This window comes from Stegostoma tigrinum, chromosome 5 (genome assembly GCF_030684315.1).
Source record: "Stegostoma tigrinum isolate sSteTig4 chromosome 5, sSteTig4.hap1, whole genome shotgun sequence".
Classification (NCBI taxonomy): domain Eukaryota; kingdom Metazoa; phylum Chordata; class Chondrichthyes; order Orectolobiformes; family Stegostomatidae; genus Stegostoma; species Stegostoma tigrinum.
The window spans coordinates 30,191,004-30,215,330 of record NC_081358.1 but is presented as its reverse complement, the minus strand read 5'-3'; the positions used below and the strand labels follow the sequence as shown (position 1 = coordinate 30,215,330).

At 40.6% G+C, this 24,327-nt stretch overlaps 1 protein-coding gene across 2 annotated transcripts in view; it reads left to right on the top strand.

Annotated features, from left to right (window-relative positions):
* c5h8orf34 (chromosome 5 C8orf34 homolog) overlaps nt 1-24,327 on the top strand; it is a 314,780-nt gene that overhangs the window by 93,301 nt on the left and 197,152 nt on the right. For both annotated transcript variants that reach the window (XM_048529761.2, XM_048529760.2), the window contains exons 2-4: nt 14,370-14,508; nt 17,190-17,321; nt 22,013-22,141. In XM_048529761.2, the coding sequence (XP_048385718.2) occupies nt 14,370-14,508; nt 17,190-17,321; nt 22,013-22,141 (400 nt within the window). The remainder of the gene's footprint in view (nt 1-14,369; nt 14,509-17,189; nt 17,322-22,012; nt 22,142-24,327) is intronic.

Sequence of the window (24,327 nt, the reverse complement as noted above, 5' to 3'; positions counted from 1 at the left end):
AGGCTGGTTTACATGATAGACTGAACTGGGTTCACGATTCTCTGTAGTTTCTTGTGGTCTTGGGAAGCGTTGTTGCAAAATAGTATGTTTCATATTAATAATGAATTCCATACCAATGTATCTTGTACATACTTGCCATTGAACAGTAAGGTACGTTGTGTTTAAAACAGGGCCTACCTCTTGTTAGATTAGCAAGTGATTCTCTCTACTACATTAGACTCTGTGGCTCTCTGCTGAAAAGAATAATGATTGGGGCAGGTCTATCCAACAACATTCTGAGCAGTGGTAAAGATTCATATAACAACAGACTCCATTCACCAGCATGAACAAGGCAGATAATGGTTAGAGACCTGATGATTTCTTCAGTCACAACATTGAGGAGGATAGTGGTGTGGGAAAGTCAGCCGTTAGAAGGGATGAATCTTCAAAAACCTGACACATAAGGATCTCATGGCTAGATTCAACACTGTAGACCCTACAATCAATAATAAACAGCATTTCAGACCTGGGCAGAGATGTGTTTGGAGTCGTTGAAACTTCTTGTAGCTGGAATATCAGTGACTCCAAGTTAGATTGCGTCAAGTTTTGACCGTTGGCAGAAGTGACCTGAATTGAGTTTGTTCAAAGAGTGAAGGAGATCAGAGACTCCATGAAAAAAGTTGAGACCCCTGGTGAAAACTCTAAAACAGCACAGTTTACAGGTTGGTAGTAAGGAGTACTTGAACTCTTAAGTAACGCATGAGAGCCTGATATAGGAGTAGGGCAGACAGACACCAGGTCCACTAACAGTTGTTGGCAACACTGCGGAACAAGGAAACCTCACAGGCACAAGCAGTGCCCAGGTGTAAAAATAATATTTTATCCATAAAAAGAATGTCACTTTTAGAAAAAAACTCAAAGAGGTGCAGGCTAGGTGGATTGGCCATGCTAAATTGCCCATAGTGCCCAGAGATGTTTGAGTTAGGTGGGTTAGACATGACAAAAATGCAGGGGCAGGGGAATGGATCTGGATGGATGCTCTTCAGAGGGGCGATGTGGGCTTGTTGAGCCGAATGGCCTGTTTCCACATTGTAGGGATTCTATTCTATAGATCACAGTCATGGGGAAAGAAGTCATCAAATTAGTATTTACACAAAGAGGCTCACGTGGTAGAAAAGACTCTCATAGAGGAAAAACCAAATGTATTCCTAAGGTAAATAGGTGATCCAGTCCTGGCCCTTTTGTAAGAGGATATTATTGCCACTGAAGGAGGAGTAAAACAAAAGGTTTACCCAGTCATGTTCCTGGAATGGTGAGACTGCTGTGTGAAGAACAAGAGATGGTCTCATTGAAACCTAAAAAATGCATAAGCAAATAGGTATGGTGGATGCAAGTAAGATGTTTTTCGGGCTGGGGAGCCTAGAAGCAGGAGAGATAACTTCAGAATAAGGGGAAGCCATGTGGGATTTCAAAGAGGTCAAATATTTTTACCCCAAGAACTCTTTGGAATTCGCTCGCACAGAGCTCAGTCACTGATATGTTTAAAGCAGAGATATACAGATTTTTAAATACCAATTTACATAAATGAATATGGGGATAGGTGTGAAAAGGTCTTTGAAGTGGGTGATCAGTTGTGATTGGCAGAGCAGGTTTGACAGGCTGTATGACCTACTGCTGCTCCAACGCTCCTACATCAATGGCCATCTCACGAAGTCTAAGCTTGATACGGGGGTGAGTGTTGCGGAAATATCCGACAGCATATGATGATTGATACACTTCTTTACCAAACACTGCAATTGTAATTTCCAGGAGGTATAGAACATAATATTACAGCTTTTCTCGAAGCAACTCTACAAAACGAGAATACCCAACAGTAAAAAGCTGAAATGTACTTCTCAATCAAGCGTTTTGATTCTTGAGCATGAATGCATGTTTTGAACTGAATCATCTTCAAATGGCTGAAAGAGTCAAATTAGTTACATTTAAGAAGCTACTGGTCAAGGAACAACAAGTCAAAGAATATTCAGTTGCCGAACAGCCAGTTGTTATGACTCTCGACTCCTGAATGAAACGAAACGGAAAACATAATCCATTGAAATGAGCCATGTTCGAAATTGCTTGATGCTGTAAATGAAAGACAATGGCAATTGAATGTCAATGGCTCCTCCAAATATGATAGAAGCAAGGGAGTGACAATTTGTGCCTCAGTTTGTGTAGAAGGATGGCTAGATCCAGTCAGTTGAAAATGATCACGTGTTTTGAGCAGTGACATGAGTTCACAATCAAAGTGGTATATAATGGAAAACTGATTATTCCAGCATCCCTTTGGGAAATGTTTCTGAGATTATGGCTCACCAGGTGCAAGGCCAGAGCTCAGTTGACAACATGGTGGCTTGGAATCGCCAAGGATATCGAAGATTGAAACACGCATTGTGAAACCTGCAACTGTGCAGGTTTGGCAGAAGTATTTTCCAAAGCCACATACACTGAAGTGAGTGCAGATTACAAGAAGCAGCAACATTTGTAATGAAACACAAGCAGATTGTCAGTGTGCAGCATATTTCACTTAAACTCATTGACGAATCTGTAAATTCAACATGACTTGATGAAGAGATAGTGAACACAGATTTGAGCACAATATTAGACGTAATTTCAAGCAGAACATTTCATTTAATTTCGTTATCTTTCTAGGAAGAATTACCAGTACCAGTGATTGAGATAATTCCAAGCAAGAAGCAATTTTCAAATAACATGGCTGAGAAAGTGGTTGCACTAATATCACAACTGCCAAGAGTGAATGAATGCGTCTAAGTTGAGCGATGAGCTATTAAAGAGACTGTACACTTCAGCATGGATTTAATGGCAGGTTCAAAATAAAAATTTGCTAATCTAGCAGGCCACAGCTGTGCTGGGAGAACAATGTCCAATAGATTCAGGACACAGTCAAGAAGATGCAGCCTGGTTTGGAGATCCAGGATCCTGTAGAAAGGAAAATGCTTACTTCAATTCAGTACCTATCTTTATGTGATAAAGATCCTCTGTATATTGTAATGGAGCAACTGCATGCTCTATTTAGAAATATATTCTCAGTAAAGGAATTAGACTTCTGAATGGAAGTCTCAAATTTTAAATTTAATGTTGATCTCACTGTTTGTGCACTTTGTCTATAACTGTAACATTGTATTCTTTGCTCCATTCTATTACCCTAATGCACTTTCTATGTTATGATCTGCCCGTACTGCCAACAAAACAAAACCTTTCCTGCAGCAAGGCACATTTGACAACAATAAATCAAATCAAATCAAATCAAAAAACTTCCAAAGTCAATCATGTTCAACCTTCAAGTGATCTACAATCTTCAAAGTCAGGAGAAAAGACTTTCTTGGAGAATAGTAAAAGCTCCATGCTGCCTAAACTTGTAACTCAAAGACTTGGGGAGATGGGATAATGTTAAAAGTACTTGTATAGACAAATATTGAAATATTCTCATTGGAAAAAAAAGCTCTGGGACAATGATGTACAAGCATTTGGAAGAGTTAATACTGGAGAGTGCATTGAGCACTGTCAGTATGATGATATTATGTTGATTTGATTTGCTGTTGTCACATTTACCTAAGTACAGTGAAAAGTTTTGTTTTGTGAGCAGTACAGACAGATCATAATATACAAGGACATGCAGATTATAGGTGCTTGAATAGAGCGAGGTATACAAGATTACAACTACACAGGAGATGCACAAAAACAAGGTCATTGTTAAACTTGAAATTAGAGGGGTCCATTCAGAAGTCTAACAAGTGCAGGGAAGAAGCTGTTCTTGAATATGTTGGTGCGTATGTTCAAGCTTCTGTAACTTCTGCCTGATGGAAGAGGTTGGAAGAAAGTACTACTGGGGTGGGCAGGGCCTTTGATAATGTTGTTCCCTTTCTGTGTCAATGAGAAATGTAGGTGGAGTCTATGGACAGGAGGTTAGCTTTCATGATGGTCTGGGCTATGCCCATACTTTACTATAGTGTCTTACGGTCGTGGGCAGAGCATTTGCTGTGTCAAGCCATTATGCACCCAGATAGAACACTTTCTACGGTGTGCCTGTGAAAGGTTGACTGGGGGAGGTCACAAATTTGTGAAACAACCTTGAACTAGAGATAATGGGAACTGCAGATGCTGGAGAATCCAAGATAACAAAGTGTGGAGCTGGATGAACACAGCAGGCCAAGCAGCATCTCAGGAGCATAAAAGCTGACGTTTCGGGCCTAGACCCTTCATCTGATGAAGGGTCTAGGCCTGAAACGTCAGCTTTTGTGCTCCTGAGATGCTGCTTGGCCTGCTGTGTTCATCCTGCTCCACACCTTGAACTAGAGAATCAGATTTCAGCTGAGTTGGGCTTATTGCAAGTAAATAAATGTGCTTTGGAACTGGGCCTCTTTAAGGTGAAATATGTGACATCTGGAACATAGTCTGTAAGCAAACATCTTATGCTCAATTCGATACTGGACTTCAAAGGAATAAGCAAGCTATAAGGTAATGAAGTATTTCTTGAATGGGTAGAACTAATCTTTTGGGTGTCAGTCAACCAAGCTTGAATTAAATAAGTAAATGCACCTGTTGTAACTGGGCTTCATATAGAATAGACCATTTACAAATTCAGTTAAGTGCAGTGGGATGCAAATAGGATACTGGGTGAACAAGCCAGCTAGAATTTAAAGAGTTAGATATGCTCTGAATAAATGCAGAACAAATCAGGTTAAATTTTGGCAGGTATCAACAAAGCTATCAGTTAATTAAGCAAGTGTATCCTCAGTAGACGCAGTAGGACTGTGGGGATGGATTAGGGCAGCTGCAAATTAATTCGATAAAGAAATGGAGACTGAATAGATGGAATTGGTTTGTGTCCTTTCCATCCAATTTTTGTTCCTCCAGTTTCTACTTAATTCTCACCTTACTTCTTAAGGAAAATTGCTGCCACCAACCTTCAACCTACTTCATCGTTCAGTCCTGTGCTGCCATACCACTTCTTTAAATAGTCTTTTGAATTTTTTTAATGCACTTACAAAAAGCCTCGCACACTCCTTCAAAATTTTCTCTCAGCCTCTCTAATCTCTGTTCTCATTTCCCTCCTATATTTCGATATTCTTCTGAATTCTCCATTGTTTATGGACTGTAAATTATATCATGTGTTCTCTATTGATTTGCTGTTTATGTTTAATTGCTATTTATTCAGAAAACTCTCTGCTTTGATACAAACCTTGTTTTCTCTGTAAAATATTTATTTTGCTATTTCAAAGTGTCTACAGCTATCCCACTGATTTATGTGCTAACACATAATAAAGTGAAATTTGACTTTACAGAGCATTATCTTGTGCAGGTCACCAGTTACCATTTGACTCTTTGGTGTTTTGTATTCTTAGACTGAACCCAACTATGCAGTGGTCACGGTTGCCAATTGTTCACCAACACTATCATTTATTATATGCCTCATTTAAGCTACAAGAATTAAACCAAGCATTGCTTCTTACTGGATCGGAGATGTACAGAATTGGGAAGCAGCCCGTAGCCTTGGTGATGTAATGCTGTTGATTATGCACCAATAGTGCAGCAACTTCAGGCACAGTCCACCTCAAATCAGCAGAGGCTAATCTTCAAGTTGTTTTGTTTGGTTTGCAGAAACAGAACCGCACTTTCTGTCTTGCCACTGGAATGCAATTAGTGTGTGAATTTGCTGCCCTTGCATGGTAGACCTGAACTAAACTCACCATGGAAATTTAAGTCTTAATCATTGAATTCTAGCTACCTTTTTATTAATTTCTGCCAAACACAGTGATTAAAAATTAATTCATCGACATGTAAACTCTCATTCCTTCAGCTTTAATTGTTGGAGATGTTGGAAGTACAAGATTTTCAATTATTTTACTTTCTGTCTCTTTGTTTTTTGTCTCTTACATTGATCTTTGTTCCCCTTTCCTAATCTCTGTCTTTCTAGAAGTGATTTGGCATTGAATTGATCCATAGCAGTTAAGGCATCTATTTCTGTCCTTGTACAGCCAAATTCTTAGTTCTTCGCTCAGCTCACACAGGTCCTGAGGCCAGTTCCCTTGCAGTGATGTCGATACATTGTGGAGCTGGCAGCCTGAAACATCGACTCTCCTGCACCTCTAATGCTGCCTGACCTGCTGTGTTCTTCCAGCTCCACACTGTATCGATTCTGACTCCAGCGTCTGCAGTTCCTGCTTTCTCCCTTGCAGTAATGTTTAGATTAGATTAGATTAGATTCCCTACAGTGTGGAAACAGGCCCTTCAGCCCAACAAGTCCACACCACCCGTTGAAGCATCCCACCTAGACCCATTCCCCTATAACCCACACACCCCTGAACACTATGGACAATTTAGCATGGCTGATCCACCTAGCCTGCACATCTTTGGACTGTGGGAGGAAACCGGAGCATCCAGAGGAAACCCACGCAGACACAGGGAGAATGTGCAAACTCCGCACGGATAGTTACCCGAGGCTGGAATTGAACCCAGGCCCCTAGTGCTGTGAGGCTGCAGTGCTAACCACTAAGCCACCAGCATGGAGTGTTACCATTTGTACTTCAAGCAGTTGACAGTTAAATTGTAAAAAGCTAAAATGCAAGATCATTCTAATCCATTAGACGAAGAAAAAGCCCCTGAATGTTCCAGGTGTTAGAATCTTTCGTCAATGCATCAACCCTACTTCAAGTCTTCTCAGAATGTTTTAATTAGAAGTGTGATTTTCCAGTCATGGCAAAACCTCAGCCTTATCTCCATTATTATCACTATGTCTTACCTCTGCTTAGTTGTTGTTTCTAACTATTTTGTTTTGAATGCCTTATACAATCGTAGTTAATCTTAGCTTGAGTTTTTGCTAATAGTTCCTTTTGAGAAAAATCTGGGAAAAAGAACTTGATTTGTCTAAGAGAGAACAAGGTGTAGAGCTGGATGAACATAGCAGGCCAAGCAGCACCAGAGGAGCAGGAATGCTGATGTTTCAGGTCTGAACCCTTCCTCAGAAAATTCCTTTGATGCTGCTTGGCTTCCTGTGTTCATCCAGCTCTACACCTTGTTATCTCAGATCCTCCAGCATCTGCAGCTCCTACTATCTCTGAATTGATTTGTTTAAGACCCTTTGTCCTTATACTCTCCAACAGTATTTTCTCAAAATTATTGCCCCAAAACTTCCCATCTTAATTCCAAGAATGTTATTAAATCTGTTCTCTTTCATGAGCTTCAGACATGCACATTTTCTATTGTCTTAATTTAAATTCTGTTCTCACTGCATTGCTGTCTTCCCAAGTTCATTTTGGGTGAAGGCAGTAATTGAAATGCTGTTGTCCCTTCTTCCAGGACTCATTCCACTGCTCCAAGGCCAGGAACTCCTGCTCCCAGCACTGCAGCGGTACAGTGACCTTCCTCCTCTTAACCAGCATCTGCCATGAGAAGAATGCAGAGATCAGTAGTAGTCCTTCCCAAATTATCATTACACACTCACACATGGTACCCACCCCTCATACTCACACAGATTCTTACAATCACTATAGTAGGGAAGCAGGCCATTTGGCCTAAGTCCACATGGACCCACCGAAGAGCGTGCCACTCAGACCCACTCCCCTAACCTATCCCTCTAACCCAGCATTTCCCACATCAAATTCACTTAACCTACACACCCATGGACACTATGGGCAATTTAGCATGGTAAATCCACCTAACCGGCACATCTCTGTGGGAGGAAACTAGAACACCTGGAGAAAACCCACACCAACACAGAGAGAATGTGCAAACTCCACAAAGACAGTCACAGGTAGGCAGAATCAAACGTGGGTCCCTGGTGCTGTGAGGCAGGCACGCTAAACACTGAGCCACCGTGACTCCGATCTATCAGTCCATACAGTGCATGAAGGGAGGCTAGCTGTAATGCATTCTGTCTCACCCCATTGGTTGGGATTAGGGGTGAGGGACATTTGGGAACCCCAGGATTAGGGTCATTGTATTTTATTTTACACACTAGTTAGACTTTGCAAACTTTATTTGGTGATTAGTGCACTGCTTCACTTATAAAGTCATAGATTCATATGACATAGAAACAGATCGTTTGGTCCAACCAGTCCATGCTGAACATAATTACAAAACAAACTAGTCCCATTTGCCTGCTCCCGACCCATATCCCTTTCCTATTCATGTACTTATCTAAATGTCTTTTAAACGTTGCAACTGCACCTGCATCTACCACTTCCACAGGAAGTGCATTCCACACGTAAACTTCTCATTATTTTATAAACTTCTGTCAGGTCGCCTCTCAACCTCTTACACTCCAGTGAAAGAAGTCCCAACCTAACCAGCCTTCCTTTATAACTCAAAGCAACGTCCTGATAAATCCCTTCTGAACCCTTTCCAGCTGGATAATATCCTTCTTTTAACTGGGCAACTGGAATTGGACACAGTATTCCAGAAGAGGCCTCACTAATGTCCTGTACAACCTCGACATGACTTCCCAACTCCTGTGTTAAAAGGACTGAGCGAAGAAGGCAAGCATGCCAAACACCTTTTTAACCAACCTGACTATACATATCGCAAACTTCAAAGAATTATGTGCCTGCACCTTTAGGTCCCTCTGTTCTACCCAAGGCCCTACCATTAACTGTTTCAGCCCTATCCTTGTTTGTTGTACCAAAATGCTATACCTCACATTTATCCAGGTTGAACTCCATCTGCCATTTTTCAGCCCATTGCCCCATTTGATCAAGATCTCTTTGTAATCTTAGAAAAACTCCATCACTGTTTATTGTGCTACCAATTTTGATGTCATCCCCAAACTCACTAACCGTGCCTTCTACATTCTTGTCCAAATCATTTATACCAATGACGTTCAAAAGAGGACCCAGAACTCTCTGGAACACCTCCAGTCACAGGCTTCCAGTCCGAAAAGCAACCCTCCACCATTACTCTCTGTATCCTACCTTTAAGCCAATTATGTATCCAATTGGCAAGCTCACCCTGACTCCCATGTGACCTAACTTTACTAATTAGTCTTCCATGCAGAACCTTGTAAAAGGCTCTACTAAAATCCAAATAAACAACATCTACTGCTATAACAAGCAAAACTTTGCCTGTGAGCTTCGTTCATCCCTATCTTTGCTACTGCAAGACTCTAAGAATTTGATTATTTCATTCATTCATTGTCATGTGTACTGAAGTACAGTGAAAAGCTTTGTTTATGAGAAATACAGGTAGATCATAGTAAGCAAGGATGCACAGGTCAACAAGCTTCAGACGGAGAAACACAAGTTCCATTGCACAGGGCGTGCGCTAGGTGAGATCAACATTACAAGATCAGAACTATTTGAAGGTCGAGAGTCCATTCATCAGTCAAATAATAGCTGAGAAGAAGCTGTTCCTGAACCTGTTCGTGCATTTGTTCAGATTTCTGTATCTTCTGCTTGATGGAAGAGGTTGTAGGACGTCATTACCAGGGTACGATGGGTCTTTGATGATGTTGGCTGCCTTTCTGTGGCAGTGGGCCGTGTAAATAGAGTCTGTGAATGGAAGGTTGGCTTCTGTGATGGACTGGGCTGTACACAGCACCTTCTGTAGTTTCTTATGGCCCTGAGCAGAGCAGTTGCCGTACCAGGCCGTTATGCACCTGGACTGTTTGCTTTCAGTGGCATATCTGTAGACGTTTGAGAGGGACCTTAAGGACATGCCAAATTTCCTGAGCTGCCTGAGGAAGAAGAGGCGTTGTTGTGCTTTCTTGACTGTTGCATTTATGTGAGAAGTCCAGGACAGGTTGTCAGTTATCCTCACTCCAAGTAACTTGATGAGTTTCCAGACCCCAGGAGGTGACTGCAGCACTTTGACTGCATGTAAGTACATTTGCTACATCTCTTCCTGAAGTCAAAATTTGTTAGGTTGTTATTTCTTTTGATAGAGTGGGTCAATGACTCATATCCTCCTAATGTCACATCCCCGCCTAATAACCTTCTTGTGTCCTTCCTTCCTCTATCCCACTCAAGGAAGAACACACCTCCATTTCCCTGGCTAAAGAACTGCTGATTTAGTGCTTAGCTGTCGCTATTTTAGATAAGTTAGCTGATGCACAACCTGAACATTAACAATACCCTTTGGCCTGTATGAAATCATGGTTCTTATAAATTACTTCCAGTGGGAAATGTATAACCATGTTATCTCCTTTAAAAACAATAAATGGAAGGGGAGCAAATTGGCTTGAGAGACCAGAAATCTGATTTGCTACCTTTGCCGTTTATCGGTAAGTGTTAGAGATTTTGCTGCAACAGATTATGTAGGTTTTGGACTGTATGATTGCAGGCTGTAAAAACACACTGTCTGTTTTCATCAAGATGTGCATAACTCACTGGGCCTCACAGGCTCAGCACAGTGCAAAATAAAGAAATTATTTATCATGGCCAATCCTGATTTGGGGATGGCATCTGTTTTAGTTACTCTAATAAATTACCAATGAGACAAGTCAGTAACTGTTCAAATTTTCTTTAGAAAAAAGCTATAGTTGCTGTTGCTCTAATTAAACACATTACCTGATTAGTTCTACTTCTAGTTGCATCTTTACGTTTTCAAATCAACTGAGCAGCAAGTCTCAGTTATCAACCTGGAAAATAAGCTGTGTTGGTTAAGTAGCATGTAACTGTACATTTGTGACGGTCTCACTGTGTTGGCATTGAATGCTTAGCATTATATTCAATACAAATACCTTCATTTTATTTAATAGAATGTTGCTTATAAACTATAAAATAAGATGCTTTTGTTTAATTCAAATTAAATAACAAATGTCGACGTTTTCTGATCTGATGGTGCATCGAATCTTTGAATTACACAGCACAGAAACAGACCCTTTGATCCAACTCGTCCAGATATCCTGAATTAATCTATTCCCATTCGCCAGCATTTGGCCCTTGTCACCCTAAACCCTCCCTATTCATCTACCCATCCAGATGCCTTTTAAATGTTGTAATTGTACCAACCTCCATCACTTCCTCTGGCAGCTCATTCCAAACACGAACCACCCTCTGCGTGAAAAAGTTACCCGTCAGGTCCCTTTTATATCTTCCCCATCTCACCTTAAACCTATGCCTGCTAGTTTTGGACTCTTATCTTGGGAGAACGACCTTAGCTATTCACTCTATCCATGCTCCTCATGAATTTGTAAACTTCTATAAGGTCACCCCTCAGCCTCAGCCACTCCAGAGAATTAGATGCAATTTAACCAGTACTCTTGAACTATATTAAATAAGTTGGTATAAAAAATGGATTCTTGATTAATGATAAATTAAAATTCACTGACTTTATGGCCTGGTATGTTTTACATACTTTTTTTTGTCTGCTGTCTTATTTTCAGTTTCTGCTTCTAATTTAGTTATGTTGGTATCACAGCTTAATATTCACATGCAGTCAATATTTGTATGGGTCACGCTAGCTAAACTAGGAATGACTGGCTAAAATTGTAGTCCTGATGATGACGATTGAATAATTTAAATTGGAACTATCTAAAGATTGGCCCTAAAGATTTCAATTGATGTGACGTTTTCATTTGGCAGCTTGTTCCATTATGAGATTGCCCTTGGGGAGAAAAGATTGTTGATGCAGTGTTTGAAATAAATATTCTTTGTGTGCGTGGCCAGCTCTTGTTTTCTTATTGCTCGCGTTCAGCAGCTACTTGTTTCTGCTTTTTTTTCTCTCCTTTTCCATTTACTCCTGAAATGTGAAAGCAGCATTATCTATTCTCACATGGTGAAGATAGCAGACAACAGGGAATCAGATTGAGCCAAATTAGAACGCAGACAATGGAAAATGGGAGAAAAGTCAACATAGGCATCAGGACGAGAGAAGCTGCCAATAACACTGAGGCAAAAACAAAGCACTGTGAACTTCAGAAGTCTAAATTAAAAACCGAAAATGCTGAGGATAGTAAAAGAAATGGAATTAACCTTTAAGATCCGAAATGGATGCATATGTTGGAAATCAGAAAAGAAAACAGAAATTGCTGGAAAATCTCAGCAAGTGCGGCAGCATCTGTGTAGAGAAATCAAAGTTAATATTTCAGGTCCAGTGACCCTTCCTGAGGAGAGTTAACCTTTTATTCAGGCACGTTTTGTCAGTGATTGGGAGCACTTAGAGAGGTGATTATTTTTTAGAGAACATCGTGGAAAAGGAGAAGAAATATCTCATTGGGAAATCTATGATATGGTCAAGAAGAAAATATTGGAGTAAAGAGCTGAAAAGAAAAATCAAATAGGTGGAGGTAAACAGATTAATAAGAAAGATATATGAGAAAAATATGTTGACTTTGAGAAAAGAAGGTAGAGCATTGGAACATGAGATTTATAGGAATACACATTGCTGTGGATAAAACTGGGCAAACATTATTCTTTTTGAATAACAATGTAGAGATTTGTGTTGTGCCATAGGTCAGCCTAAAAATCCCCACTTTTCACACATTACTCAGGGATTACTGATCTATAGGAATGAATTCAATGTGAGAAAAGGCATCCAGTCAGCTCCATTGGTAGCAACTGTGACTCTGAATTAACACCCCTGGCACATTTCAGTGAAGTACTACCTTTTGCTGAATGTTCTGAGTTATTGATGAGGTTACAGGCTGAACTTTTATCTCTGGTTCAGAAAACATGAGTTTGTGACATTTCATCATGAATACATCACCTTCTTGCCATACCCACCATATTTTCATCTCTTAGAGATGTGAGTGGGTAAGGTTTGGATCTGTTCTTCTCTAGGTAGGCCTGAGACAGCATCAGAGGAAAACAGATGCACAAGGATTGGTTAGAAGACCTGCCTCAGTTCTTATGCACATCATTTCAGCTCTAAATTGTGCTTAAGTCCTCTCATGTCAAGGAATCATGCCCTTCCCACTCCCATGTACCCTGCTTATCCAGACAATGATAGACATCAAAACCATTTAATTGCAATAGGAAATGTTTGAAATATCCATGAAAAATGATTAAACCTATAACAATCTAATAAAGCTGTCACTCAAACACACAGTTTTTCCCACTGAAAAGCAAACTCCAGAAACGTGGAAAACATTCCTCAAGGGGTGTTCAGTTGTAAAAGCAATTATCTATTCAGAAACCACATCATGCATAAATAATTCATCAATGACTTATAAAAACTGTCAATCAAACTGTGTGCAATCCCCTACAACTGCGCTATGTGGTTCCAAAATCTTTGACACCCAGCCAAGTAGTCGTAATTATCTCAACTTTCAAAACAAATGCTTACCATTCCAGATAGTGGAATCAACTGAAACTTCAAAAACAGGTTTTTTCCTAAGCCACACCAGATAGCTAGTCATTCCATGATTTCCAAGAGAATATGATCATTTTTATTCTATGTTAAGGTGGTAAGCTGATGCAAATAATATTTTCTCCCGGATGATAGTTAAAACCTGGAAATCCCTACTCCAGGGAGTTATAGTGATAGATCACTGAAGGTATTTAAAGAGAAGAAGAGAAAGTTTTGGAATATTAGGGAGTTGAGGACTTTGAGGAGCTGACATGAAAGAGGAGTTGAGACTTTGGGCAGATCAGCCATGATCTTATAGAACAGCAATGCAAAGTTGTTGGGCTGAATGGCCTGCTCCTGTTCCTACTTTCTATATTCTAAGTTTTTTCTATTTTTTAAGCCTCAATTGCAGGCAGTTAACTGCCCTGATCACTTCAAACTCCTCAGGGACTTCTGAAATAGGTTGTGATGAGTTTATCTGTAGAACAAAACCACCACCAATACAACTATCAAAATCAACCCATCGAGCATCCCAAGGTACAGTTCTGTAATACAGATTAGAGTCTGGCAAGTGCAGTCTTAAAGTAATCAATTATATGGCATTGCAAGGAAGGAGCCATTTCATTTTACCATCTAAATTATAGATAAGCCCTCAACTGGCGCCACTGGGAGGATAGATGCCCCTGAAGTAGCTTCAAACATTACAAATATTTGTGCCATATTTTCTTCCGCATTTCTCATAAAGGAACAATTAATATGTCAGCTGCATATAAATCTGATCAGTGCTGTTACTGCAACTTTAAATTATGATTCCAATTAATCTGGTTTTTATTTACCCTGATCCCAACTGGATTCTTCATCTATTGTGTTCATTGTAATTGCACAACCTCCATTATGAGCTAACATAAGTAATGTTCATGCAGTAATGTAGTCAAGATAATATATTGGTGAGCATATTTTATTGGTCAGCATTGCTACTGGGTTTATTGAACAATAGATGCAATTTTCATGTTCAGTAATTAATGACGTGGATAAAGATGTATATGGGTGATGGTACAATACTGAATATTTCAGAAGTCATTTCTCCTTTTTATTTGTTCACTCAGGAAATGATGACAAAACTGATAACGGAGACGCCAGACCATCCAATTCCATTTTTAATAAGCCACTTACAAAACAAGCAAGGAAGTTGCAGCCAGCTCCAAAGAACACTGTCAGGCTCAGCTGCACTGTGGGCTGAAACAGGTAATGGCAGAAATTGTTTCCCGTACAGTCTTTCAGTCGAGTCTTAATTATAGTAACTCTCAAATGCCTTCCTTTGCTGAAGAGAACAGTTTAGTTCATGTGTAACAGGCTTACTATCTTTTGACTTCAGTGCAAAGTTACATTCTGTAATGGAACATTAGACTTGAAATTTCACATTGTCATAATGATTACATCTCTTGTACTGCTGTTGGAAGAACAGGAATATATGTTGTACTTCAGTGGTTAGCTCTGCCGCCTCACAGCACCAAAGGCTTCAATTCCCATCTCAGGCGATTGTTTGTGTAGAGTTTGCATGTTCTCCCTGTGTCTGCTTGGATTTTCTCCTGGTGCTTTGGTTTCCTGCCACAGTCCAAAGATGTACAGGTTAGGCAGATTGGCCATGCTACATTGTCCATTGTGTTCAGGGATGTGCAGATTAAGTGGATTAACCAAGGGAAACACAGGGTTACAGGGAGGGGGCAGGCGGTGGGTCTCAGTGGGATACTCTTTGGTGGGTTGGTAGGGGCCGAATAGAGCCTTCCATTCTGTAGAGCTTCTATTTCTGCACTTTGTTGCACCCATGTAAACATTTGTCTGAAACAGTGGCTGGCTATTTCCTCCACCCTTTTTGTTTTTGGACAGCATAGAAAGAGACCTTTGGCCCAACTAGCCTGTGCCGACCAGTTTTCCTAAACTGATCTAATTCCTTTTGCCAGCATTTAGCCCATATTCCTCCAAACCCTTCCTCATCATATACCCATGCAGGTGCCTTTTAAATGTTGCTATTTAGATCCTCCACATTATCGATCTCGTAACACCCTATGCAAAGCAATTTAAATTTCATTATCCCAGATAGAAAAAGCACCAAAACACAAACAGTAGTACTTGGAAATGAGTATACTGGGTTTTTTAGTAAATAGATAATGTTCACCATCAAGCATAGTTTAATGACTTCACTTGAGGAGCAAGTGCATTTTGATTTGGTCCTTATTGGAGGGTTAAGCAATGGGATGTGGTGATTACAGCTCCCAGGGTGGAACTGTTATTTTATATGATTCATGGGATTTATGGACAGGTGATGGTGCAGTGATATTACCTCTAGACAATTACTCCAGAGACCCAGGCAATGTTCTAGAGGCCTGGGCTTGGATCCCACCTTGATGGAATTTGTATTGAATAAAATATCTGGAATTAAGAGTCTAGTGATTACCATTGTTGGGGAAAACCCATTTGGTTTACTGCTGTCATTTAAGGAAACAAACTGCTGACTCCAGACCCATAGCAATGATGTTATCTCTTAAATACCCTCTGGGGCATCAGTTGACATCAATTATGGATGGGTGATAAAGGGCCAGCCTAGCCAGTGATGCCCACATTCTATGAATCCCAAACTAGCCCTCCATATTGGAGATGAGTTGGAACACTCGTTTTGGTTTATCCTTCTGGAACTTTGAGCAGGTCTGTCAGTTGGGTTGGACTTTATTGGAGAAGGGATGGAAGGCTGTTTCAGTGACAAAGATTGTTAAAGTTGAGTCTGTGTGATCCAGAAAGCCAGTGAAGCTTGATATAATGATAGCAATACTGTCCCTACTGTGTACGAATACACTTTCTTTTATCACTTTGAAGCAAGGAGACCGGGAGAGAGAGCATTACTGATTTAAACAAAAGGTTTAATATGTGTGTAGCAGAGTTGAGAGGCATGGGCAGTGTTGAGGCGCAGTGCTGAAGGAGTTGATTGACCCAAAAAGCTTAGCTTGGGACAATGTAGTTTCCCAATGTTACACCTGATTAGAGATGACAGTCAGGAGTGGGATGGAACCAGGGCGAGTGAGGCATTCAGCATTCACATAATGGCTGACCCTCTACATCTGGGTAAGGGGCCCAGAAGTTAATGTGTAAATGAAGAAGAGAAATGTATCAACAATTACATTAAATGCTGGGGACCTTAGGAGGAGGCTGACATTAACCTTGGGACGGGGCAGAAACAGTTTGAGATCCCTCAGAGGGGAAAGAATGATGTGCAGAAATCCCCTCTCCATTCACCCCTGTTCCTACTTACCTTTTCTGGTTCTTGGCCTCCACTGAGGGCTTCAAGTCACGAAATTAATAGCCTTAAAAATTCTTCTGTCCCTCTTAAATGAAGAATCAACTCTTCCAGTGCTGCATAAGTGGCATTTAAAGGGCAAAATGTTTTGCAGCCACCCGTTACCAGTTTCCCTCAGTTTCTGTTGCACATTTTTAATCATCTACAACCCCTGAGAATGGCTCAGGGACAGTTTCAAAAGTACAGGTAGATGTCTCAAGCAAGTGGTGTAGAATCCAGGCATATATGCTGAAGTTATCTGAAGTAAGAAAGAACTTTTCTTGTGACACGTGGCTGGAACAGTGAACAGTTTGTGGATACTGTTTCGAGTATCCGAAACCTGAAATGTTAACTCTGATTGTTCTTCACAGACGCTGTCAGACCATCAACTTCTGTTTCTATTCCTGATTTACAGTATCTGCATTCTTTCAGTTTTAATTTAGTTTGTGGATACAGTTGGCCCATTAAAGAATTTAATGCCAAAACCTCAGAATTTATTAAGCATGTACAAATAGCCACAGTTTTGTTAATAAATGACATATTTATTGACCTGGATTACAACTGCTTCTTGTTGATTTAACGTTTGCCTTTCTTGCAGAAAACAAAGGGTCACGACGAGATTGTAGAAGTTACGATAAGCCGTGGCTCACAAATGCCAAAAAACCAAAGAAGTCTAAGAGCGACCTTGCTGTCTCCAACATATCACCACCAACACCAGAATCAAAGTCCTGTAAGCACCATTTCTTTCACATGCATTTCTTTTGAACTGTTTACTTTTCCTCAAATTTTTGAGAAGATAAAAGAGATCAAAATGATGCTAGAGCTTCTGATTTGGGAAACCCAACCTTGAGCACAGCAGATATTAAAACTGTCTTCAAGCTAGTTTTATTTGTTTTAGTGGATATGCGAAACATGCCTTATGAATTTTAGACATTTGAGCTTGCAATCTTAATAGCTAGGCTTGTGTCGAAAACTGAGTGCGATCCTTATCCATTTGTGTAACTTTATGATTCCACAGCCAATCATTATTACAGTTAGGAAGGGCATATAAGTTCAAAATTTCATTGACAGCTCCAAATTATTTATGATTTTTGACATGGGGCAAAGAATACTTTTTTTCAAAAAATACAGGATTAAATAATTATAGAATTTAAAAAGTATGGAAAGAACATTTCGTCAATATGTTTTTTAAATAGTGAAGTCATCAATCGAAATGTTACACTTTATTTAATCTCAATATCACTCTTGAAGTCTGCCTATGGTGGAGAATGGCATGCAGGTTTGGAGGGTACGAGAGGAAAAATTGGTGGTTGCGGGTTCATGGATTGGCATGAGTTGGCACTACTTTAGCATAGAGGCTGTAGAGCCGCAGGGATGAGGGAAGGGTCATGGTCTGTGATTGATTTACAGTAAGTTGTTAAAGGGACTACAAAGGGACATGGGGTTGGGAGAGGGGCACAAATTGGCAAGGTGGGCATGAGTCATGAGGAGGCATGGATAGATGATGGGGGAGCGTGTAAGGAATGAAAGGACATAGGGTGAGGACTAAAGGGCTTTGAGTGTATTCATCTGTTCACTATGGGGTGGGAGGGGAGAACAAGTGTGAGGTGATGCACTTTGGTAGGAGTAACTGGAAGGCAAAGTACAGGGCTAATGGTAAGATTCTTAGTAGTGTAGATGAGCAGAGAGATCTCGGTGTCCATTTACACAGATCCTTGAAAGTTGCCACCCAGGTTGACAGGGCTGTTAAGAAGGCATACAGTGTTTTAGCTTTTATTAATAGAGGGATCGAGTTCCGGAACCAAGAGGTTATGGTGAAGCTGTACAAAACTCTGATGCGGCTGCACTTGGAGTAATGTGTACAGTTCTGGTCACCACATTATAAGAAGGATGTGGAAGCTTTGGAAAGGGTGCAGAGGAGATTTACTAGGATGTTGCCTGGTATGGAGGGAAGGTCTTACGAGGAAAGGCTGAGGGACTTGAGGCTGTTTTCATTAGAGACAAGAAGGTTGAGAAGTGACTTAATTGAAACATATAAAATAATCAGAGGGTTAGATAGGGTGGATAGGGAAAGCCTTTTTCCTAGGATGGTGACGGCACGAGGGGGCATAGCTTTAAATTGAGGGGTGAAAGATATAGGACAGATGTCAGAGGTAGTTTCTTTACTCAGAGAGTAGTAAGGGAATGGAATGCTTTGCCTGCAACGGTAGTAGATTCGCCAACTTTAGGTACGTTTAAGTTGTCATTGGATAAGCATATGGGCGTACATGGAATAGTGTAGGTTAGATGGGCTTCAGATCGGTATGACAGGTCGGCACAACATGGAGGGCTGAAGGGCCTGTACTGTGCTGTAATGTTCTATGTTCTATAACACTGATATCCGCATTTCACTCCTTGTGGGGGTGTCTCCTTACCTTTTCTGTGGGCAGTGGCACTGATTCTGTACTTTTCAGTTGGGAGTAAAAAATTGATCCTTAGTTTCAGAAATGAATTTCACAGCTCTGCAATAAGACAAAAGACAGAGAAGCAGAAAGTAGGCCATTTGGTCCACCGATCCACTCCGCCATTCAATCTCGGCTGAAAAGTTTCTCAACCCCATTTTCCCACTTTCTCCCCATAACCTTTGGTCCCCATGACAATGAAGAACCTTATGTGGCAATGAATTCCATAGATTCACCACTCTCTGGCTGATGTTAAGCCGTTCATTCCTGGGACCATTCTCATGCTATACCTGTACAGCAGAAAGTTCGTGTTACCCAGAACAGCTTCTACTATTCATCAATAGCATTACAGCCAATTCACGTTAACGAAACATGCATTTCTGCAGAATTACCTGTATTCAGAAATCTCATCCTTCACGATGGACTCTATAATTGTGCCAATGACTGAGGTCAGGCTAATTGGCCTGTAATTTCCCTTCTTTTGCCTTACTCCTTTCTTAAATGGGGGCAGGAGGGGTTACATTAGAAATCTTCCAGTCCTTTGGGACCTTCCCTGACTCCAGTGAGTCCTGAAAGATCACCATTAACGCCTCCACCATCTATTCAGCCATCTCCTTCAGAACTCTGGGATGTAGTCCATCTGGTCCAGGTGATTTGACCATTGTCAGACCTTTCTGTTTTCCTAGCACCTTCTCCTTGGCGATGGCCACCATATCCCCCTCTGCGCCCCCCCCCCCCCCCCCCCCGCTGACTCTCTTGAATATTTGGGATATAACTTGTGTCTTCCACTATGAAGACTGACACAAAGTTCTTGTTCAGTTCCTCTGCCATTTTTTTGTTCCCCATTATTACTTCTCTAGTATCATTTTCCAGTGGTCTAATATCCACTTTGCCTCTCTTTGGCCCTTTATATATCTAAAGAAACTATTACAATCTTTCTTTATATTACTGGCTAGCTTACCGTCACATTTTATCTTTTCTGTGCTTATTTCTTTTCTTGTTGACCTTTGTTGGCCTTACAGGCTTTCCAATCCACTGGCTCCCCACTGAATTCACCACATTAAACGCTTCCTCTTTTGCTTTTATGCTGTTCCTGACTTCCCTTGTCAGCCATTATTGCCTTGTCCTGCCTTTAGTGTGCTTCTTTTTCCTAGGGATGAATTTCTGCTGTGTCTCCCGAATTATTCCCAGAAACTCCTGCCATTGCATTTTCCCCTGTCTTTCCTATGAGGCTCCTCTCTCAGTTAGACTCCTCCCTCATACTTCTGTAATTGCCTTCATTCAACTGTAATACCGTTACATTTGATTCTACCTTCTCCCTCTCAAACTGCAGAGTAAATTCTATCAGATTATGGCCACCTAAGGGCTCCTTCACCTTCAGCTCCCTTATCAAGCCTACCTCATTGCACAGTGCCAAATCCAGAATTCCCTTGTGGGCTCCACCACAAGTTGCTCCAAAAAGCCATCTCGCAGACATTCCACAAATTACTTTTCTTGCAATGCACTATCGACCTTTTTCCCAGGCCACCTGCATATTGAAACTCCCCATGATCGCTGTAACCTTGCCTTTCTTCCACATCTTTTCTATCTCCTGGTGTATCTTGCACCCCAGCTCCTAACTACTGCTTGGAGGCCTGTACATTACTCCCATCATGGTTTTTATATCTTTGTGATTCCTCAATTGTACCCACAAATATTCTACATCATCTGATCCTACATTACATCTTGCTGTTGATTTAATTTCATTTCTCACCAATAAAGCAACCCCACCCGCTCTGCCCACCTGCTTGTCTTTTTGATAAGATGGAAAGCCTTGGATATTCAGCATCCAATCCTGATCCCCTTGCAGCCACGTCTCCATCAAATCATACCTGCCAATTTCGATCTGCACCACAAGCTCATTTACCTTACTTCATATTCTGCGTGCATTCAGATAGAATGCCTTCACTCCTGTATTTACTGTCCTTCTTCTCACTGTCACCCCTTTATCCAGTGGTGCTTGAAGTTTGACTCCTAACCTTTCAAAGACTTGGTCCTATTTTGTGTGCTGGAGACTTTAATAACCGCTTCTGATCTCTCCTTTCTTTTCATTTTTTAAATACTTTTCCATACAGTTGAATCCGCTCCCACAGATGTTAACCTGCTGCTTTGTTTCCCATTAGCCATTATACTGCTTAGTGTTTTGCCCTTCGCTTAAAAGTCCTGTTGACCAGCTCATTTACCCTTTTCACTGGAACATTGGTTCCAGCTCAGTTCAGGTGGAGACTGTCCCAGTGCTACAGATCCCTCCTGTTCAAATACTGATGCCAATGCCCCATGAAGAGGAGCCTCTCTTTCCTGCACCACGCTTTTAGCCACATGTTTACTTCCCTTATTTGCGTGTCCCTGTGACAATTTGGACAATCTCTTGATATCCAATGTAATATTTCAACATGCCTTATGTCTCTCACTGTCAATTATTCAGTAGGCTCTTTTCTGGCTTTATTCCAGAACAATATAATGATGTGAGATGGCTTGAAATTACTAATAATGATGATGATACCAAAATTGAATCAATTAGTCAATGTATGAGCCATCATTTACTGTTAAAATTGAGTTATATTGTTGATGTCTGAAAACTAACAAAAGTGACTTCTATATAAAACTTATGAGAATATTACAACTAGCATTCCAGTGCTTGAAATAAAATGAAAGCAATTCAAACAGATAAAATAATGCAGGCAATCCCTTATATCCTTTCTTATTTACATCATGAAGTAAATATTGACAGATTTCATGCAAATACATACAGATAGGCAAAATGTATTTAAAAAACAGATCTTTCCAATTGAGATTGATGTTTCAGGTTACTCATGATTGAGTTAAATTATGTCTTGGATGGTTTCATACAAAGTTAACCCTCTTTAAATCAGAAAATATGTTTGAGATTCAGTGCCAAATGGCAGCTCAATTGAAATTACATTTCCGTTAATCTTTGCAGTGCCAAGGTCAATAGAACAGGTTACATGGGAGTGGCGAACAAAACCTGAAAGTCAGAACTTCGATGAATTGAATCACATCCTTCAGGAAAGCAAGAAATTAGGCAAGGCCCTGGAGACCCTGTCTCGGAGTGAGTATGATTTATTATCCTTTGCTTTGTGACAGGAAGTCTCGATCAACCTTTTTAAAGTGAAATTAAAATCATTGAGGCGAAACTTTCCCAGTTCTGATTTTCCGCCGAGATTTGAACCTCGCGATGAGAAACTTGCTGGTGTGTGACAAGAAGCCCATTTGCACGCATTAGCATGGCATTACGACCTATTCTTTCCTCATCTGTGTGCGGTTTGCTAATCTGCCATGTGGCAGTGAGAAACCGACAGCAACAATTCCTGCCATTAAGTCAGAGTCGATACCAGGCTGCTGGCTCCTATGAACCCTCATCTTGGCCAGCAGTCTATGACATCTCAGGGTACACTCCACTGGTGCCAACAGCCCTGTGCCCCTATTGATGGAGGTTGGTGCTGGACACGCTCCAAGCCTCACCATGTTTCCAACTCACCTAGAGTACAATTACCCACAAAATTGCTGCACTTTGGACTATACCAACACCTTGCAAATTGAATGCTGCTGCCAGGCCACTTTGACTGGCACCCATCTCATATGTTGGTGCAGAGTACATCTCAGAGCTCTTTGTTAGAACAGGAGTAGAACCCACTTGGCTTCTCAAACCATACTGTGAAAAGAGATCATGGCCGTTGTATGCCTCACTATGTAGACCTGCCTTTTTCTCATATCTCTTCATATCTTTGTCTGTTAATCTCAATTTAAAATTACCATTTGAAGTAGATTCAGTTGCCTTTTTGTGGAGAAGAATTCCCAATTTTTACCACTGTTCCGTATTGAAAAATTGCTGAATTTCATTCTAAAAGTCTGGTTCTAATTTTTAGACTATGTCATCTGGCCCCACTCTCCTGAACCTGTGAAAGTGGCTCCTCTTTATTTATCTTTACCTGTTCCCCTTAGTATCTTGAAATAGTCCATAAAATCATTCTTTGCCTATCTACAGTGCAAAGGTATGTCTTCAGACCTGGAATCTAAAATTATTGCTATCAATCTGTGTGCTGTTCCCTCTAATGACATAATATCCTTCCAAAGATGTGATGCCCAGAATTACTTCTACCCCTTATATTTCAATCATCTGGACACAAAGGCCAGCATTCCATTCACCTTTTGGAATGTTTTTTGTTCTTGTTCTTGAATCTTTAATGATATGTATACTTATCCTCAAATCCTCTTTTGCCCCTCTACTTTTCCTGCAGAAATTACCCTTTCCTATCTTTTCCTTTTACAACAGAAGCATGTTTTTGCCTAGATTGAGATCCATTTGCCACAGCTCTGTTCATTTATACAAGCAATCCATATCTCTATGTAATGAGTCTTTCCCATCCCCCCTACTTAGACTGCCACCTACCATTGTATAATTAGTAAATTTGGGTATATACCTTTTTATCACATCCAATAAGTAGATAATAAAGGTAGTGAATTGATGAGATCCCAACAAGGGTCATTATAGCCACTACATGCCAGTTAGTCTAATAGCCCACTATTCCTGCTCTACATCCTGCCACTAGGCCAACTTCAGAAAGGATATGGTATTGAACCTTGGCTTGGCACTGAATCCCAGCTTCTCCTTTCCCATTTCCTTTATAACCTACCAGGTAGGATTTCCAAGATGAAACCGAGATCTTGTCATTTTTAAGCATTAGTGTTTAACGTGTGCCATCAGGTCATTCAAGGAGATAAAGCAGTTTTGAATATTGTAAACTAATAGAGGATTTTCAGTGACTGGCCAACATACTTCAGCTGTAAATGTGATCCTGCATACCTATGCATGACTTACATTGAATGGACTAGAGTCATAGAGTTTTACAGCACAGAAGCAAACCCTTTGGCCCAACTCGTCCATGCCGACCAGATATCCTAAATTAACCTAGTCCCATTTTCCAGCATTTGGCTTGTATCCCTTTATTCGTAAACCCTTCCAGATGCCTTTTAAATGTTGTAATTGTACCAACCTCCATCACTTCATTTGGCAGTTCATTCTACTCACAATAACATGCGTTTGCAGAGTGAGAATTGCCTCCCTTACTTCCGGGTAGTCTCAATGATAATCTGGATGTGAGTTTGCTCGCTGAGCTGGAAGGTTCATTTTCAGACGTTTCGTCACTTTTTTTTGATTTGAAAAAATATGCTTTATTCATAGAATGTACAAAAAATAAAACATTTATACACCTACCAAGTCATGCAAGCCACTCC